The 15,543-nt window shown below is 37.9% G+C and overlaps 2 protein-coding genes across 3 annotated transcripts in view; one reads left to right on the top strand and one right to left on the bottom strand.

Moving 5' to 3' along the window:
• Positions 1–677, bottom strand: part of LOC139454525 (meckelin-like) — a 36,183-nt gene extending 35,506 nt beyond the window's left edge. The window contains exon 1 of the mRNA XM_071236295.1: positions 471–677. Coding sequence (XP_071092396.1) covers positions 471–672 — 202 coding nt within the window. The 5' untranslated portion in view covers positions 673–677. The remainder of the gene's footprint in view (positions 1–470) is intronic.
• Positions 678–1,550: 873 nt separating this feature from the next.
• Positions 1,551–15,543, top strand: part of LOC139454524 (RNA-binding protein 12B-like) — a 34,162-nt gene continuing 20,169 nt past the window's right edge. For both annotated transcript variants that reach the window (XM_071236293.1, XM_071236294.1), the window contains exon 1: positions 1,551–1,641. The gene's annotated coding sequence lies outside the window, so the exon portion shown is untranslated. The remainder of the gene's footprint in view (positions 1,642–15,543) is intronic.

The raw sequence follows: 15,543 nt of genomic DNA, 5'->3' as shown, positions 1-15,543 counted from the left end.
TTAGAAACAAAATAACAATTGATATAGGGGACCAATTATGGGGCATCACTAATCTTCACTTCTTCAGTATGAGTTACTGTCTGTGGCATCTCTGGCTTTTTAAGTGCCATTGATTACTACTAAATGAAAAACAAACAAAATAACAATGTTAATAGTGTCAAATGGGAGACAAGGGTCTCATGTAACAATCGGCCAACTTAGTTATATTTGGGGCCATTTCCTCCCAAACATAGGACCATTTTCTCCAAAAGTTATGGCCATTTTCACAAAAATTTGGGGTCATTTTCTCCAAATTGTCTGGGGCCATTTCTGCATGGTGCTATTTTTTTTATAACTACTCGTCCATGGCTATCCATTAACTTTTTAATTACAATTCGTTATTACTTATGCCGTGCGGTGAAAAAGTCCAACTGGCAAGACGCACAATACTAGTTCGGTCTCAGACTTGTTCATACAGGAATAGCACTTACCATCGGAGCTTGCTTTCTGGAGTGTGCTATTTTCACTACACGGTTGGCAGGTCATTGAGACAGCATCGTAAAATTCGTGGAAACGTTCACTTGGTCCGTTTTTACAGTCAGCTTTAGTTTGGAATGATGAGTAGTACGTTTGAGCATTTGTTACATGAACGACGATGAGTAAGAATAGGAATTCCATTCGAATCCCCGCCATGTTGGTTGTCTGTAAACATTCAATATACTACTTCCCTCACGACTATTCAAGTTTACAACAGCGAACGTGTCACTTGGCTCTCAAAGCGCATAATGTATTTGAAAATGTACATGAATAGAAAACGAATTATATCTTTGAAGACAGTGTTGACATGGATTTCAACTTCTGTATTCTTTCAATGTGACGTTTCGGTACAGATGCTGGAATTTATCAAGCAAGATAAAATGTCGCATTGAAAGAATAAAAAAAAAGTGTTGGCATCCAATTATTATAAATAAACTCTATCTTCAATGATACTACAGCTTCTAAATTGTCACTTACAGATATTGAATTTCTTCGTGTATATATATTTCATAAGCAGCCTATAATTCCCATATCTTTTAGTGATAATGGAATATATATATATATATATATTGGCTTTGTTCAGAACCATTTAGTGATTTCATGAAAAGCACTCACATTATCAAAGTTGCAATTTATATGCACAACTAATTTAGGTCAATAAACATTTACTTTGAACTTCTTTGTTCCTTCACTATATTTTGTTCAATACAACTAAGTATGTTATGTAGGCAGTCGAAATGTCGTTAGTCACAATCATCTATAAACCGGCGTAATATTCATGTACTTTGCTTATATTGCAATTTTGTTGTTATTCTTTGAGGGGCTACATAATAGAGTCAGTTGTGTAGAGAATGGAATTTGCTGCTGTATTAATTAATTCGCTACGAATGAAAAAAATAATATATTGTTCCAGTGCAATTTTGTTTGACAAAGTGTTAGTTCATTGATTCAATCAAACTGTAGTAGTATATTCATAGCCTTTTTTCAGTATCTGTTTTTTTTCCCTTTTAGTTGCGCACTAACGTCATTTGCATAGAGTCACTTCTGGGGTGATTGTAGAATATATGCTAAAAATGTACATTCAAGAAAGAAGATGCTGAAGAAGACGTGTTTATAACTTTGGAGGTAGATTGTTACGGTTTAAGCTTGCCTTTAACGAATCATTATGGCACAAGCGCAAGGATTCACTGAAATCGATTGAGAGTTATGTCGGTTACAGAAATAGTAAAGAGACCGCGCTTTGTAGACGGATCAAAATGGCGTCTCGAGGTATCTGTAGTTTTGCGAGCAGGACATTCTTGTAACATTTGCTAAGTTGATGTATTTTTGACGAAACATTAGATGTGAATTAATAATTTCATCGTTGTGCGTTAAGATAGTGGATGTTAAAGTGATAATAACAGGGGTGAATGGAAATGTAGGCAACATTTTTCGTCACGTGACCGTAGCGACCACGCCAAATTGTGCGGAATCACAACGAAAGTCGGGAACGCTAAGAGAGCGAGAACTCGTGTATAATATACGGAAGCGTCCTTCCTCAATGTACGTATTGGGTTCATTCGTTTGGAGAGTTTAATAGTTTTCACTCTAATTAGGTATCAACGATCGAACGACCTATCCACGTGTTGAATCAATCCATTGACCAATCGAAGATATTATGTAGCCTACAATTCTCCAATCTCCCTTCGTACCAGTATAACTATGTCCCATTTGCGAAGAAAGAATTTATGAAAAGTGAGTATCTTGTAATGTTCTACTGCGGGGAAACAGAACTTTGTAAAAACACCAAACCTAATTTTTAACAGCACGTGTAGTAAGACCAACTAGATCTAGACAAATTGGAGCTTATCTTCACTTTGGCTATGGACACCGACATTCGCATTACGAATGAATGCTGGAGCATGAGTTTGGACTATCACCTGACTACTCAACCATGTTCAGAAGTGGAAACTTATCAGCATGGTGAAAAGAATGAGACCCAAACAAGTTCATCAAGGCATGGATAGTCATGATGTCTAACAATGGAGGACCTCGTCTGTATACAAGTTGCAAGTTGACACTAATCATGCAAAATTCAATAGTTTGACCCTGTTAACAGGACACGCAAATATTAATTGTGCTACTATTACTATTATTAACACAGTTTAAATTAATAACTGATTCTATTAGTCTGCTTGTGGTGAATATGAATTGTAAGTACTGATATTTTAATACTGTCCTCATCTTTATCCATCTATCTGGTTGTGACTCAAATGAGGTAATGTTCTCAATACCACTTCCCATGCAAATCAATTTCTTAAATTACCACATTGATTTTGATTGATAAATCACATCTTTTTCATTTTAGAAACAAAATCTGAATTGATTTTAGTCTTGGAGGAAGAGACAAGTTCATTATATAAAAACTAGGGATACTGCAATTCATTTGTGCATTTGTGAAAACTAATGTATCTAATCATTAACTTGATAAATGATTGTTACCATGTTACAATGTTGTAACCTGCTAAATCACAAATGCCAAGAGTCACAGCTTACTTGCTTCAAATAGTGAATTACACGTTACACACCAAGGAGCCAATTCAGATTTCTATGAACCAACCAATATTGATAAAAAATATGAATTGTAGAAAAGAAAATGATCAAACATATCTTTTTAGGTCTCAGTGTAGAGACAAGGGGTACAGGTGTGCCATATAATTATGAACAAACTGTTTTTCAAAGTTTTTCAAAACATTGTGTACTATAACAGCAATTGATCATTGTTGTGAAGGAATTACATAAAATGTTTTCATCACATCAGCAACAATATGAAAACATTACTTTGTCGACTGAAATAAGTTCGCTTCTGAGAAATTGAAGGGTATTTTTAAACATAATACAGCCAACTGATGTTGCCAATTCTCTGTTGTAGATTTCACACTTATGTGTGGAAAGTGTGTGGTAATACCGGCATCATTTGAAAACGCTCAATTTTTACTTGCACAACATTGAATTTCCTTATCGTCACGTATATTTTGGTGTTAAGATAAGTTACCTTGAGCAACATGTCTCTTCGTGATCTTCGCATGACCAACGAAAATAAACAACTTCAAGCAGTGCGTACATTGATTGAAGAGTCGGGACCGAACTGATTTTTCGCCGTGAGGAGCTGTTATTGGATTATTCAGAATAGCAGATGCTATGCACAAACGAAAGCAGTCATGTGTAACCGTCTGTCGCAAAACTGCAATATTTAAAGTCGTTGGTATTGAAACATGGTAGAACATTAAGATCACACAGCCGACCATGTGGTCACATGTTAGATGTTTTGTTATCATAGATATTACAGTATTAAATTTAAATGTTCATCTGCCTAACTGTATGATGACTTTCTTGTTGACGAAAAGGGGATATTGAGACATGGTTGTCCATGAAATGATGTAATTCCCTATTCTCATGTGTGCTTGTTACTTTCAGATACATGACATTGAAAGACATGCAGTCAAATTAAAATAAGTTCTTTTACTCTGATTGACACCCCTGTAAAGATCAGACAAACCCTCTTCCATGAAAGGTCCCAATCTGAACAAAGGAGGCATAGCTTCTTGAGCCAATCAGATGCTAACTTTCTCATATGATCTGGCGTCATTTCATCTGTACAAAATGAAAAAAAGACACAGACCAAAAATATACCATCAATTGAAGATATATTTTTTATGTGGATGCCATGGAGGTCACTAAAGACTAGATGTTTAAAATGTCCTCAGTATAATGGACAGCATTGGACACTTCCTCAATATTTTGCATTTGGAAAAGTTTTGTTCATTTCTAGAGATAAAGAAATTTGATATGCATTTGTACCAATTATTTATCAGCACAGATTGGCTGAATGCAATAGTTCAACTAAGCTGACCTACAGAGGGTTTGTCAGATCTTCATGCACAGAGGTATCATATCTTAGTAATAGTACTGATTTGAATGAGATTGATAAAATAACACGTGAATGAAAATTTACATGTCACGCAAATGTGAAACGATACATAAAAACCCGGATGCACAGCGTTACCATTGATACATGGCCTTTGATATGATACATGTAACACTATACATGATGAAACAAAACTTAACAAATGAATGACCCTATCTTACTATGCAAGCTGTGCTGTAGAGAAACGTTTGCCACTCTTCAACTTGCAGAGCTCCAGATAAGCTGCGTATCTGCTGAAATACGCATCAGAAATGCAGAAATACGCAGTAAAAGATAATCCAAGCGTATCAAATACGCAACGAACATTACAGATACGCTACAAAAATAAAATTTCTGCGTATCATCAAAATATTGTGAAGTAACCCTGCGTATCCGATTAGCAAATCAGCAACTTATTTTGAAATTATAAACGGGTATTCCGTCAACCTTGCCAAACTCCACGATGACAGTCACATCATGATCATTTGCCATCACACTTTCTTGTGGAAGTATCGTGGTATTTTTGAGTCCTATAAAGCTCTCAAACCCACACGACACCAGTTTGCAGGGACTAGATGAATAGTGTTTTTAAATATTTAACCTTAATACCCACATGTGTAAAAACTAGTGGGTAACAGAAATTTGAATACACAGATAGAATTACTGATACCCAATGATTTTAAAATGCATGGGTAAAATACCCACAACACCAAAAGCTTATCTGGAGCTCTGAACTTGTCTTTTCTTTTCAACAGCCAATCACAAGGCTTAACACTAGGGCTCCTCAACATGGCCAGGGACACACCTGCTCAACATGGCAGAGGGTGGGGATAAATTTGAGCTTGAAACAATGCCTGCATCATACAACCAGCTCTTTTGATTCTTGATTTTTGTTTCCTTGTTACGTTTTGTGACAAAGAAGAAAGTCTGTCTCCATTGTTTCACTCATCTGAAATACACAGTAGCACCACTAATACGATGACACCAGTGTTTCAAGATGGGTATCATAGTGTGACCTCCCACATAGTTGTAAACCTGGTGGTCTTGCAATAAAGACATTGCACACAACACCAATACACTGAACATATTTAAACTGAAAATCTCTTATAAATCAGTTATTTTCATTGTACACAACCACAAATACAAATGTAGTAAGAACTAATCCAAAACAGAAACACATTCCATGAGAAATGGGACTAACCATAGTGCAGCCATTGATCAATGTGTTTTTGTCCTGTTTCAAGAACTACAGTTCATTGAATAACTAGCGAACCTTATTTTGTGATTCAACGTGCACAGAACACAACTCAACGACAACAGTAGGATACATGCTACCATGCAAATTCATTAGTCATGTGGAAGAGCAGTTCTCCATAAAAGGAATGACCATGGTCACAACAATATATTAGTTAATATGGTTTGTGAACTGTTCTTCCCTTTTTTGAGTTTTATGATTCATTTTCATACCGTTTAAACAAATTGTGTCTATCTTGTACCACTCTGGTTCCTCACAGTCTCTCAGGAATAGGAATCAATACAGGAACTAGCTTGTGCACATTGCTATCACATGACACGTCAACCTGGTTGCAGTCGTTAATCTTGTGTGACCGTTTGTCTTTTGTCATGTGGTAGTTAGTTATACAAATTATATGCAGCAGGATCTGGCATTACATGGTTTTATGTGAATTACTTCAATATCACTACTCCGTTGCTGTCCGAAACAATGGAGAACCTTTTTGAATCGTCCAGTGGCTTTGAGTGCTTATTCATGTTGGTATCAGAAATTAAGGATAAATGTAAAGATTTATCCTTTATGGTGATACATTCTTGTTATTATAACCTCATGTTATTAACTGAAGATTAAAGAAGTGTCAAGATCAGTATGTCCTATCCGAAACCTCAAGGACACTGGGTTCCTGCAGTATTTTGAACACTGCATGTTTCATACACAGGAATCAATACGATTACCATCCCCTTATCAGATGTCTCACAAACGGGTGTTGGATCGATCAGTTTGGGAAGCTGGTCAGTGGAAACCTTTGATTTACAGCCCAATACGACATCGTCTGTAACAACCTTTGCCTTATTCTCTTATTTCCAAATATACACATGATATAAGTGTAATATATTTTCATTGTAAGTGAACCTTGAATAGTGATTTAAATCTGGAAAGTGGTAACTTGTGTTCGCTCCGATCTGGAATCTTAATGTCACTAAACACTAAATAAAAAAGTCCTTTCAGTGAATAAAGTTAACTACACAGTGTTTCAGTCAAATATGACAATAAAAACGACAAAAACCCTATCTTCATTCATAAGATATCGCGATTGTTTGATTCCGTTTTTATGAGCAGCATGTGTTTGCGAATCACTATAAAATAGTACCAGGTGTTCACAAAAAGGTTAGCCTATCCTGCCCCACCGGTGGCACCCATCACAAACTCATGCAAAAGGAAGTCAATTGTTCACCTGAAAAGCCACGAAAACATGGTACAAGTCATGATAGGGAACAGCATCAGACATTATTTTGTCACTGATGTGTCAAGTTCGAAAATGTTCTCCACATGTCTATGATAAGACTTTCTGAAAGTTAAGGGGCCCTTTTCATTGCCCTAACCTCGAGGACTCGGAAGGAGGGGGTGTTGCCCGTCATAATTTCATAATGTTGGCTACGTATTAAGCTAAACCGTACATATATACAAACAAACATAATATGTTTGGATAAGCAGCACTATTTACTGACTGCTTCAGTTAGTAATGATATAAGATACCCTGCAAGAGAAAGTGTATTTCTTGAATACAGTTCAGAGATTTGATGTCTTTAGTGTTGCTATTTTAGGTTCCAAAGCAAAATGTTAAAACAACACTTTTTAATTAGGATTTGTACCGTTCCTTGACACACAAAACCGATAATAAGTAAAACCAACAATGCCAAAAGAAAACATGTAGAAGAAGCCAACAAGGTCTTTTTAAATAATAACAAATTTCATCAGTTTGATATATCACAGATAATCATTGCCTTGCATTCAACATCTTTTGTACCTGCCAGATTGCTGATCCAACGTAAGCAATAATCATGATAATCACTCCATTCTCTGGAGTCTAAATCTGGAGTGATTTTTTAATTATTCTTTTTCAGTGAATCAATCTTTCTCACTGATTTGTTTATTTAAACAACAAATAAACAATCGATTTTCATTTGAGATCGGTCTGCCTGAATTATGGACTGGTTTATGCTTTTTGACTGACAAACCCAAACTATTCAACATAGCCATAAACATAAAATTGTCTGAATGTGACCGAGCAAAATACAATTGCTAAAAAAGTATAACCCAATTTCCTGCTCCGAACATGTCACAGAAACTCACGATCCTTTGAGGTGAAAGGTGACATGGTTTATGTCTCAAGTAGTCACAAGAAAGTCCTCAAGTTGGCTGTAGAACCCTTGCCCCTGCCTTGACAGTGAATGTGATTGGTGTCTTGGCATTGGCTAGGCCAGGGCTACATGGCTCATGCATCAAAATGACTGACATATCTTTGTCATCCATCCACAGGTTTGTCTAGCTAAAATGTATGCCATTGGTTTAATGGTGTGCAGTGGTAATAATCTGCTGGGAGCATCCCACTTACAGCATCTTTCTTTGGTTTACATTGCAACCAAACAAGAGATAGGTTCAATGTAAAATGATCTGAGACCAATGTAGCGAGTTATGAAGTATCAAATTTTGTAGTTTCTGGGCAGCTTTTGAAAAATGCGAGCACGGGTTGCCCAGCCTAAGGCGCGGTGATTTTCCTGTGCAGAGTTGTGCCCTTGGCACGCCAGAAACCTATGATTGTGGGTTCGAATCCCAGCTCGCCCTCATTATGTGTCTAGGTTTGTCAGCTCCATACCCGTGCTCGTGGGTTTCACTGAAGTGGTAAACGTCTGAAACCTACATTACTTCGGACTTTCCTCCCACATTAAGCTGACACGCCATGATATAACTGGAATACTGATAAAAGCAGCGTTTAACCCAACTCACTCACTTATGAAAAATGTTTCCAGAAAGCTAAATTTTAACTTGCAAAACATATCAAGTTTAACTGCCAAACTACATGTACACGACATATGACCTGTTTCCAAGAACAAAGAACAAAGAGTGATTTTCGTCTGATTCTGTTAGAACTTGCAAAGTTTGACAGTTATTGGATGTGCTGCTGAGAGGCAAAGTTATAAACTGTTTAATATTAATTTTGAATTATCGGCGCTTATTCTCAAGAGCAATGAAGCTCTTGTAAAGGCACAGTTTGCCAAGAGTCCACATGCAGGTACAGAATCGGATGTCTTGTTCTAGGGTTGCAGTTGTTACCATCAAGTGGTGGAATAATAATATTGAATCTAAAAATTACAATAGGGCTGTTATCCATTCTAGCTTCAAAAGCTAGTAATGAGGGTTAAATGTTGCCCCTTCAGATAATGCATTGTGTTCATGTAGTGTGGTCAATGCAAACTGTTCTGAGAGAAGTCAATACATACATAACACTGTAAACAAAACAAGTCTGCACACAATGAGAATTTAATTTTAGCTCACCTGATTGAAAGTCAGCATGTGACCTCTGTCCATCGTAAACATTTCAAACATCTTGACCAATAAAACTTAACTTCACATACTTGTTCCTATCAGTGATGACACCCTCACCCCACCCTCAATTTCTTCAAGGTGTTTGATTTTCAGTATGGCTTACAAAGAAGCCATATTTTAAGACTTGCTTATGACTATTATGCAATCATTTTTGTACAAAGTTTAATCACATATAGCTAGCAGTCGGGCTCAATACATTATGCACTAGTTGTCATATCTTAAAATTGGACCTTTGCACTTTGGTCATACTTCTCAGTTCTCTCCAAATGCATTTCCTCACAATGTGAGAAAGTCCTCCGAAAACACAAAGTCTTGACCAATAAAGTTGAAACTTTATGTGCTGGTTCCCATTCATGACTATGCCCCAATTTGATCCAGAAGTTTGAATCCTTACTTTCAATAATGGCTTATATTACTCAGCTGTTTTTCCCCAATGTATTGGAATTTGGTGCATGTTTAGTTTTTGTTGTCACAATACAAGGTAGGGATAGAAATAAGCACCAGCCCAATAGCCCAGATCAGCCTTGCCAAGGACTCGTGAAGAACCAGGTAGAGAATAGGTATTCAGCCATCCATGCTTGCTGTAAGAGGTGACTCATCAATTTGGTTTGGTTTGTTGTTTAATGCCGCACTCGGCAATATTCCAGCTATATGACGGCGGTCTATAAATAATCGAGTCTGGACCAGACAATCCAGTGATAGACATCATGAGCATCGATCCACGCATTTGGGATCGATGACATGCATCAACCAAGTCAGCTAGCCTGACCACCCGAGCCAGTTAGTCGCCTTTTATGGCAAGCATGGGTTGCTGACGACCTATTCTACCCAGCATCTTCACGGGTCAGGTGACTAATGGACTTAGGGGCCGCAAATCGCTGTGCAGAGTTGCGTCCCTTGGCCACGCCAGAAACCTATGATTGTGGGTTCGAATCCCAGCTCGCCCCGATTATGTTTCTAGGTTTGTCAGCACCATACCTGTGCTCATGGGTTTCACCGAAGTGGTAAACGTCTGAGACCTGCATCACTTCGGGCTTTCCTCCCACATTAATCTGAGACGCCGTGATATAACTGGAATACTGTTAAAAGCGGTGTTAAACCCAACTCACTCACACTCAATCACTAATGGACTTTTTGATGCATGTCTTCATATCACAATTGGCTAGATCAATGCTCATTATGTCAATCACTGGATTGTCTGGTCCAGACATGATTATATGTATTTATGGACTTCCTTCATATAACTTGAATATTGCTGAATCTGGTGTTAGACAACAATCAATGTCAAAGATATCCATCCAATGGGCCAGCAGATTCTAAAACATTTTTCTTTTTGTTTAACGCCACACTCCGCAATATTCCAGCTACAAGACAGCGGTCTGTAAATTGAGTATGGACCAAACAATCAAGTGATTGACATCATGAGCACCGGTCTACGCACTTTTGATATGATGGCATGCATCAACCAAGCCAGGGAGCCTAACCACCCGATCTTGTTAGTCACCTCTGGTGGTACTGAAGATCTATTATAACCCAGATCTTCATGGGCAATTTTTGGGTGTGATATTAGTGTTATTACATCTCAGGCCAGCAGACTTTCTTGTACAATTCCTATCCCTGTGATGTTGGTCACATGTAATGTGTTGAATTTGTTACATTCATAGAAATTGTAATATGGTCTGGTGCATGAGTAGTTAGTAGTGGGGTTATATTTTGAATAGACAATTGAATTCAATTTTGACCAGGATTTGACCTTTGCTTTTCAACCATCCTGAAAGTTGAAACCATTTGGTTAAGAAATTTAATGAATTTGGCCTGTGTGCAGTTTGTAGTTAGGCTAAACACTTGTTTTTTTGTGGTATTTATAATTTTGACCTCTGTACCATGCGCGTTTATTTCTCAAATGCATTTCTTTGCACTATAAACATCACCTCGGAAACCACTTGACCAAAGAAGCTGATACTTCACATGCTTGTTCCAACCCATGACACCTCAGTAGACCAATCCACAAAAGTCAGTGACTGCCTCCTTGGTCTAGTGGTAGAGTGTCTGCCTGCAGAGTGGAAGGTTGGGGGTTCGATCCCTGGCCGGATCATACCAAAAGACGTTGAATGATCATACCAAAAGACGTTAAGTGATCATAGAAATAAGTTAAATTATGGAACTTGTTACCTTACCTTTCATCCATTGCACCATGTTTAACAGTACCATATTTAAATCATCAGTGTGCCAGGTATTTGGCCATCCTGTCTATATAAATGGAGGCTTACAGACCACAGATAAGAGCACATGCAAGTATCGTGATACATTTAGAATCGTGAGCAAGGTATCGTGACATGTATCGGATCGCACTGTTGGTGTATCATCCCAGCCCTACTTGTTACCCTGCCTGGCTCTTGTCATGAAGGTGATAAAACTAGGGCTGTTTGGCCCGGAGTCATGTACTGTGTCTGGGGTATTCATGTTAAAACTGCGGCATGGTATCTCAGTGGGCTAGGACTATAACATCGTTGTATTCTTGTGTGGCCTTGCCACTGAGAGCATCTCTTTCCTGGACATTGATCGGCACACGGGTCTGCGATGGCTTATGGCAGGTGTTGTGATGTGTGTGATATTTTAAGATTCCTTAGACTGTAAATTCTTCATTGATGGTTCAAGCTGAATGTCTGATGTACGAAGCAAGTATCCTTTGCATTGAATACAATGAAGAATCGTCTGGGGAAGAGCATAGTTGATCTCTATGTTCAAATTTATTTTCAATATGACCACTGACAATAGTTCTGACTACATTTCCAGGTGAGCTACAGTGTCTGGGTTTGATTAACCAACTTAATGACCTAAAAGATAATGGTATTGAACAAAAGAAGTAGTTAATCTTGATGACATGGGTTTGATTCCCAAGTCAGTAGAGTTGTGCCAAGCTGTTGGAATAGTGTTTAACAAGGTACAAAACTCCTCAGGAACAAGCCACACTGGTAACATTATTGTGATTGTCAGAGTGAGTAAAATTTTAATAACGTCGCATCAGCATTATTTAATCCATATGGCATGAATCAGAATACAATAAACAAGACATGATGATGGCTCCTAATGTCTCCCTTTCTATTAACACAAGTATCTTGGATCCATTCTTCATTCTCCACTTAGCTTCATCCAGGAAGAAATGTCTCTATAAATTTTTACAGAATCTCTCGCACTCATGAGCTTGAAATCCACAACCTTGGGTTAAATGACTCGTACACCTTCTGCCTGGATATACATTCATCTGGGTATGATGACATGCAATCAACCAAGTCAGTGAGTCTGAGCAGCAGATGCATTAAGTTGCAGGGGACTTATCCCTGCCCCGAATCCCCATAGATCCTGTGTATTAAGAAGACGTCCTGGTGCTACTGGCTGTTCCCAGTTTGTATTTGAATCCAGTTGAGTATTGGGTGATACCACCACTTGCTTATCATGAAAATATATGTGACAGAACTCTTTTCATAGTCCCAAACAAGACGGGGGGAAAAAACAGATTATTGGGTGAATGCGTCCAGGGAATATATGGAAAGGATGTCTGGTATCCATTACCAGTATGTGAAAGGTACAATGTTGATAACATTAGCAAGTTTAGAAAGCTGTTGCTATCAATGATGTCCATGAGTTATGGATCCTTATTACAAATTATAGAAAGATGGTTGAGCAACACCTTCCATGTACTCAATAGGCTGCATGAAAGTTTCATGGTCAAGTTGGTATTTTGCAAGTTTGTGTCAAGTAATGAGTTGTTCCCTGCATTTCTCAACAAATCAACAATTGTACTTGATATTCTTGGAATGAATAGTTTCCAGCTGTCATTCTCTGTTTGAAATAACACCGCTTTCCAATTCTCATTATGTAATTGAAAGTGATTTTATCATCATTAATGGAGCATTTGTTTGTTTCTGCAACCTTTACCAAAACGCATGCCTGTGTCGAGATGTACATTTATCACTAATGGAATTACTGGTCCAGAAACAGAATGACACTTAGAGAATAACCAACCAGCTGGGGAGAATTACAGATTGTCAGTCTTGAGGGAATCAATTATTTTGGGCCGAGCCTTTATTCCCCGTAGCTCAATTTGTACGTAATATGTTACTCGTAACTTTAGATCCAAATTGCGTGGATCGATGCTCATGATGTAAATCACTGGAGTGTCTGGTTCAGACTCGATTATTTACAGACTGCTGTCATATAGCTGGAATATTGCTGAGTGCGGTGTAAAACAACAAACCAGCCAACCAACATTGTAACTTTAAAAGAAAGAAAATGTGAAAAGACATGAAATGACAATCATTCAGATAAACTTCACTTAAGGCAGTCGATTGTTTAGATGATTATTGTGATTAATGTTTGATGTCTTAAACGAAGGATGGCATATATTTTTCTCAATAGTCAAGCACTGTGATGTCATATGGCTTCAGCTGACTAATCAACATTAAGAATCTCTAAAATGTGTTAAAATAGAAACGTTATAATACACAATCATTATACCGTTATACCTCACTGGGTAACATCAGAATATCAAGGGGAGCATGTGAGGCCAAGTTACCTTTGATGTTGAAAGTGACTGTGTTGAGTTGTGTCCCTTGTCTCATTCTACTGATCCAAGTTTTTGATTACCTATAGTACTAGATTCAACCTGCTTTATATGATCCTTGTTTTGGCATCACCAGTGACATTTAAGACGGACAAATAACAATTGACATGCAAATTGGAATGGCTGGTTCCATTTTATAATTGGGTGGTATGAGTAACCAATTTTTCTGCGTCTCCAAAACTTGCTGTGCAGATTTGCCTCCCTGATTCATCCCAGGGTCTATCAAGTCTCTGATTGGACCATATTATGATCCTTGGATCCGTGAAAATCCGGGCTAGAATAGGTCTTCAGCAACCCCTTCATGCTGTAAAAGGCGACTATGCTTGTAAAAGTCAACTAACGAGATCGGGTGGTCAGGCACGCTGACTTGGTTGATACATGTCATTGATCCCGATTGCATGGATCAATGCTCATGATGTCGATCACTGGATTGTCTGGTCCAGACTTGATTATTTTACAGACCGCCATCATATAGCTGGAATATTGCTAAGTGCGGTGTTAAACAACAAACAAACAAACAGCACCATATCTATGCTTGTGGGTGTCACCAAGGTGATCTGCATCTTCAACCTGAATCACTTTGTGCTTTCAACCAAAATGAAGCTGACATACTGTAATATATGCGAAATACTGTTCAGAGTGGCATAAAACACAACTCTCACAACGCATGTTGAGATGATCCACTTGGAGGGTGGGACATTTTTCAGTGAAATTGAGTGTAGTTTGATGAGCAAATGATAAAGGCAACTTATGACAAGTTGAGTGATGTGAGATTCAGATGGTAATCATTGTTATGACAACCATTTACAAAACCATTGATTCTGATAGCTTGCTGGTTAGAATTTTTTCTTGACTTTTAAAAAAAATGCCATTATTAATAATGCAGAATATGATCACTATTTGGGAGAACTACAATGAATTTGAGAAAAACTTTGCAATTGACACTCCATCTTTGTTCTTACACATGATACAAACTATATGCATGATCTACATTGTGAGGTGAACAAAAATCCTTGTCCCTAAAAATTTATAAATCTGCAGACTTGGAAGATGTCTGTTACTGTGAATAATTTTGATTGTTCTGGACACCCAAGAACTTCAGAAATATATTTCATCAGTTGTCATTTCTGAATTACTAATTTACAAATGAAATGATACACACTTGTACTTCTGTGAGATCAAGTCTGCCTTTATGATTGTTCTGTTAAATTTTCTGACCTGTGAAGATCTGGGGTAGAATAGGTCTTCAGCAACCCATGCTTGCCATAAAAGGCGACTTGCTTGTCGTAAGGCGACTAATCGGATCGGGTGGTCAGGCTCGCTGACTTGGTTGATGCATGTCATCGATCCCAATTGCGTGGATCGATGCTCATGATGTCAATCACTGGATTGTCTGATCCAGACTGGATTATTTACAGACCGCCGTCATATAGCTGGAATATTGCTGAGTGCGGCATTAAACAACAAACAAACAAAAACTATACAGATTTTCTACATTTTGACATGACAGTGATGCCCAAGAAGTTGTAAAAACTCTGCAACTTTCTGTGTGGTCCTATTCCTCCAGCAGGTGGCTTAAAAACATTTTTGCTCCCTGTCCATGTCAATCTCGTTTCCTTCCCCAAATTTTGGCTGTTATTTAACTTCTTTTGAGTGGTACATATTCAGGTTGGTTCTATGCTTGTCGTAAGAGGTAACTAAAGGGCTTGGGTGGTCAGGCTTGCTGACTCGGTTGATGCATGTCATTGTATCACTATTGCGTGGATTGATGTGTGGATCATGTCAAAAGTTTGGTTCAGATTTACCTAAGAATTCTTTTTTAAGACTTTGCTCTAC

Source organism: Haliotis cracherodii, unplaced genomic scaffold (assembly GCF_022045235.1).
Source record: "Haliotis cracherodii isolate W230 unplaced genomic scaffold, xgHalCrac1.p SCAF_10, whole genome shotgun sequence".
Taxonomy (NCBI): Eukaryota; Metazoa; Mollusca; class Gastropoda; order Lepetellida; family Haliotidae; genus Haliotis; species Haliotis cracherodii.
This window is presented reverse-complemented; position numbering and strand designations above follow the sequence as displayed.